This window comes from Larimichthys crocea, chromosome XXII (assembly GCF_000972845.2).
Source record: "Larimichthys crocea isolate SSNF chromosome XXII, L_crocea_2.0, whole genome shotgun sequence".
NCBI lineage: Eukaryota > Metazoa > Chordata > Actinopteri > Sciaenidae > Larimichthys > Larimichthys crocea.
This window is the reverse complement of record NC_040032.1, coordinates 12703919-12709695: the sequence shown is the minus strand read 5'-3', so window position 1 is coordinate 12709695 and position 5777 is coordinate 12703919. Positions and strand designations below refer to the sequence as shown.

The 5777-nt window shown below is 38.8% G+C and overlaps 1 protein-coding gene across 1 annotated transcript; it reads right to left on the bottom strand.

Moving 5' to 3' along the window:
* Window positions 1-357: 357 nt before the first annotated feature.
* Window positions 358-5070, bottom strand: btg3 (B-cell translocation gene 3). The gene is made up of 5 exons (XM_010746882.3): window positions 4939-5070; window positions 2234-2441; window positions 1998-2135; window positions 997-1195; window positions 358-887 (listed from the first exon to the last, which is right to left on the bottom strand). The coding sequence occupies exons 2-5, from the start codon at window positions 2404-2406 to the stop codon at window positions 711-713; spliced, it is 687 nt and encodes a 228-aa protein (XP_010745184.1). The 5' UTR covers window positions 2407-2441; window positions 4939-5070; the 3' UTR covers window positions 358-710.
* Window positions 5071-5777: the final 707 nt, after the last annotated feature.

Here is a 5777-nt window from a genome sequence, read left to right as displayed (position 1 = left end):
TTTCCTGGCAATAATAACCGGAAAAATCATCCCTGACGCCGTTGATTGATGCCAGATTCACAGATTATTTGCTCCAAATTCATCTAAATCACTAATTTTGCACAACTTCCTGCAGTTACTGTGCTCACCATTGATTAATTGTACAGTTTCAGTTGTGATGTTCAGGTTTTTGTTATGCACTGAATGTAATATGAAGTCACTCCATCAGAGGTTATCAGTTTACTCAATGATCCCTTTAAGGAAAAAGTCAGGAATCGCAGCTTTAATAGAAGTTATACTTGCTTGTCATCTAGTAAATAAGGTAAAGAAAGAAAAACACCAACTAAGTAAACACTGAAAGAATAAACAAAGCCCCACGATGCTTGGAAATTGTGTTTAATTAAGCTCCATAAATTTAAGCCTATACATCTGACAAATCTACACGATGAATAAATAAAACATTTTCTCACAAAGGACAGTGGATGGCATACATGAACGTCTCCCGTAGTAAAAATACAGTACTTCAAGACTACATGTGTAGTATTCCAATTTCAATAACTAATTTAATACAAGTGATTTATTTAAACTCTAACAAATGGTCTAAAGTGCAAAAAAGACTTTGTCAAAAAACAATCTATGTATAAAAATTCATGTTTAAAAAAACATTGGTCAGTCCCCTTAAACCTGTCTTTAGCTTTAATGTCCAGTGTGAACAATAAGCACCATGATTCCTAACTGTAACCATACGCCAGCTTCTGGTTCACGTCCCAGTATCCGGGCCCTCCTTTATAGCCGGGATGGAACAGATTGCTGCGAGGCCTGTAACTGTAGTGAGGTCGTGGAAGAATGTGAGTTTTTCCTGGGATCATCTTCTTAGGATGCCACGTCGGAGCAGCTGGATTCATCCCCTTAGAAAAAACAAATGACTATGCATGACTACGTCGGTTCACCGAAACCTTGTTAACACGCAGTAATATGTTTATGGGATACTCTGTTATAAAATATATCACGCGATACCTGGCGGCTGGCGGCAGAGCGGCTGTTGGAGACGGTGAGGGGGGAAGTGCGCATGCTCTCCTCATCAGAAGAAGAACCCGAGTGGTAGTCTGACGTCACCCTCTCCAAAGCACTGGTCACCTTCTTCGCGACGTCTTTGTCCTCCTCGTCATTGTTGGAGAAACTGGCCACCGAAAAACAAGGATTCTGCTCGCCATATCTGGAACAGAAGGAAAACACATCGATTAGTGGGTAAATAAACATGCCAAGCAGGAAATGTGGTTTAAAAATGAACAGACAAAGTAGAAAAAAAGTTTGATTTTTCTTATCCTCACAATGACTCTGGATAAAGTGATCCAATAAGTACAGAACTGGAACTTTTTAAATCAGTAAAGCACAAAAATATGAAGCCAAATGTGGCAGTTAGAAGCATAAATGTTTAAATTTTGCTCTACTACAACGAATTTTGTTGCAGTTATTCATGAGAAATTCATTAAAAAAAGCTGAATTTCAATACAAACTTTTAGTTCCAGCAACTACTTTTCTTCCTTCCTACACTAACCCTTCGACTTTGGAGTCACTTAGACATGTGACTCGCTACACAATATCAATAAACTTTCAAAAAAACACATCAACAGTGCTCTGTGCAGCATCTAACTTTGCTGTAATTAATGTTACAGCAGAGCTCAAGTTGCTCCATGTTGCACTGTGGGTGAAAGATTAGCGACAGTCAAATGCTGGTGAAATATGAAAGTGGCTGGTAGATAATTTATACCTGAGCGGCTGATGAATTTTAACATTTGCCTGTCAGTAGCTGTTCACATTTTAAAACATTTATTTCCCTCCCTGGCTCACACTTTCCTCAGATTTCACCATCACAGTTATGCATCTGTCAGATCGCAGCGTTTATGTTTTATTGCTACTTAAAGTAGGATATGAGATGGATATTTAAAACTGGGTGTCAAAAAAAGAAAAAGTATCCCTTCATATGTCCCCAGATATTCGTTTAAACAAAGTCTCACCTGCAACAGACCTCCCCGGGGTCCACCCACAGTGTGAGTTCACGGGGCAGGTCCAGGTCACTGTACTGAACGCCACTCTCCGAGCAGGCCCGAAGGAGCTCTGGATCCTGCCTGTGCAACCGGTTTACTCTGATGCACCTGCAGAGCACACAACACACAAAAAACATGTTGAATATAATGTTATGGAGCGTCGACAGTCCCACTTAATGGATTAGTAAAAAGGCGTAGAGCGGCACCTGTACGCCTGTCCTTTGCTGGGGTTTTCAGGGTACCAGTGGCCCTTGAACTTCTCCTGCAGGGCGACGGCCAGCCTCTCGACAAACAGCTCGATCTTGTGCGACTCCAACTTGTCCCCCCTTTTCACGAGCCTCTTCAGGAAGAACACCACAGCTGCGATTTCTCTCCTCATATTTCACAGGAGTTTCATTACGTGTCGACAGCCTTCTGTGGAACAAATGAACTTTAGTCAGACGAGCGAGCGTATTAAAACCACAGCAAGGCGTGTTTATAACATTTAAAACGGAGCATTTTAAGGGTTAAGACTTCAGTTCTAACTGCTTTGTGAGATTAGAGGGAGTTTCCTAACGGATTCAGTTACACCAGCCTCTACATGAATTGAAGCAGAGCTGTCATTCACTCTAAAATGTCATGTCTCAAGGTTGAACTGCACTTTTTGTAGTTTGCTTATATATTTAAGATATGTTCTTGCATTTTCCTGTAATCAATGATATATTTCCATAGCAGCCTGTGACGTGGTCACATTCATGCAAGTTTGGATCAGTCTTCCACCAAATTAGCTCTGGTTTCATTCATTTAATCAACATTATCTTATTATTAGAAATAGACACCCTGCGTACATTTTCTGTAGTTAAACAGGGTCTTGGAGACTGGAATTTTCCTATCACAGCCTATTCAATCCTGTGTGTTTTTACACTTCAAACTGCTTTGTGAGATTAGAGGGAGTTTCCCAACAGATTCAGTTACATGTGAATTGAAGCAGAGCTGTCATTCACTCTAAAATGTCATGACTCAAGGTCGAACTGCACTTAAAAGGTCTTTTGTAGCTTGCTTAGTTTGCAAAAAAAACAACCTGTAAATGTCACATATATACACACACAGTACTAGTCCAAAGTTTGGACACATCTCAGTCAGTGTTTTGTCTTTATTTCTACATTGTAGATTAACACTGAAGACCTGAAAACTATGAAATATCATATGAAATTATGTGGTTTCATATTTCAGCCAGCTTTTTGCTTGGATGACAGCTTCGCACACTCCTGGCGTTCTCTCCGTCAGCTTCACGAGGTCGTCACCTGCCGTGATTTTCTAGTCTTGAAAGCGTTCCCATATTCGCTGAACACTTGAACACTACTTCTCCTTCCCTCTACAGTCAAACCCCCCTAAAATTATCGTCACATTAAGCTTAAACCAGATGTGATGGTCCCTGTAGAATAGTGTGGTCGCCTTCCTGCTCAAGTGTAGCCTGAATTTTTTGAATAAATAAATCAACAAAGCACATTTTGCTTTTTTAACACATAATTCTGTTATTTTATGGTTCTGATGTCTTCAGTGACTTCAATTCAATGAGGAGGTGCATCCAAACTTTTACAAGTACTGTATGTGTGTGTGAGAACAAGCAGTATATCATATATATTACTGGGTCTCAAACTGTGGTAGGTAGTATTTTATGTGTATACATGCATATTTACTTATTTATTTTATCTTGTGTGGGTAGTGCTTTTTATTTATTTTATTGTTTCTTTTATCGTTCTATTATCTACTTCATGTTTCTATTGTGTAATTTTTTGTGTTTTATTTTGTTGTGCAGCACTTTGAAAACCTTGTGTTTACTAAAAACCGTGCTATATAAATAAAGTGGATTGGATTACCACTGGTGGTACGCAACCTAAAAGTAAAAGTAAAATTAGATATTTAATCAAATTAAAAGCATGTTAAACCATCAAAACACTGGGAAATGAACTGGAATGTATATTTAAGATGTGTTTTTTTGCATTTTCCTAAAAGTAAAAGTAAAATTAAAAGCGTGTTAAACCATCAAAACACTGGGAAATAAACTATGCAATCACTGGAATGTATATTTAAGATATGTCAACATTAAATGATGTAATTATTAGAAATAGACATTTTAAAAAAAGGTCTTTTGTAGCTTGCTTAGTTTACAAAAACAATCTGTAAAGTGTTTACTAAAAATCGTGCTATATAAATAAAGTGGGTTGGATTAGGTGTACCTACTCAACCTAAAAGTAAAAGTAAAATTAAATATTTAATCAAATTTAATCAATTAAAAGCATGTTAAACTGGAAAATGAACTATGCAATCACTGGAATGTATATTTAAGATGTGTTTTTTGCATTTTCCTGTTACTATTACATAAATAGACATTTTAAAAAAGTCTTTTGTAGCTTGCTTAGTTTACAAAAACAATCTGTAAATGTCACAAACTTTATTTGTTACCCAAACACCTGACTTCAGCCCATTTCTCTCCGTTTAAAGTAACGTATGGGTACTAACTCTTTGTTTGTGTTGTTGTGGTCGGTTAACGGTCTGACACGGAGAAAGAAAGGCGGGCTGTGACGCACAGGTTCCGGTTATCCACGCTCCACCACCCTCCGTAAATAAACACAGGCGGCCACAGTTAACGCGTGAAAACGGCACAAAAACGACGACGTTACTCGACAAACAAAGTAACGTAGTTACTTCAGAGCTCATGTGAAGTAAAAGTAATTTCCCTTCGAGGATAAACAACAAAAAAACAGGCTGTTAGCCGCGAAGCTAACGCGCTAAGTTAGCGGTTTAACCGCCTCGCGTCGCTCACACACTGCGGTAAAAGCGAGAAACACTCGTACTGAATTCAAACATATCGATTCCCGATCATTAACACACTCTTGTGTGATATAATAAGACACGAGGCTTGACTTACTTCTTGTGGCGCGCTCCAGCATGTGGCAGAAAGATGAATGGCGAAGCTCAACACAAGAGCCCTTGAGGAGCAGCTTGTTAGCCCCGCCCTACGAGCGTTCTCATTGGCTACAAGCAGAGCAAAGGAGCGCGCCCATTGGTCGAAGGTGAAGCCCGTCAAGTAGAGTGAGTCATAATTATTCACTGTTGTACAGTGAATAATTATGACTCACGGCTCAGGCATGTGTTTGTTGTTTGTTGCATCCAAGTGATGTAACTTCATCAGAAACCCAGAAAGCTCAAGTTTACACTGTAACTATCTGCCACTCATGTGATAAAGCCTTAAAACTTGACTTACCCCTAACTATTTACCACATTTAACTGGTTAGATAAACTTTATTCATCTTTACCACGGGGAGATTTACTTGTTACAGCAGCAGAGGAAAGTGTAGCATACACTACAGAATTAGAAAAAAGTAGAAAAGGCAAAAAAGAAGAAGAAGAAATATCTATAAGCTACAATAAACACGAAAAACAATCAACCTTCAAAACAGACTGAGGATAAAAAGTGGCATGATATATAAAAAGAGTATTGTAATGTAAAGTGAATAAAGTGATAAACATAGTGAAACTTTTATACCAGAACTGACTCACATACTGGGGGAATTGGAGAGAACAAGCAGCTGCACTGGTTACCCGTTAGTCTTAGAATTGATTTTAAGATTCCCTTATTGGTTTTTAAATGGCACCGACCTTATCTTTGTGACATGCAACAGAAGTATGTACCAAGCAGGTCCCTCAGATCATCGGCATCTGGACTCCTAGTTGTCCCCAGAACCTCCACAAAGAAGTTTGGTGAGG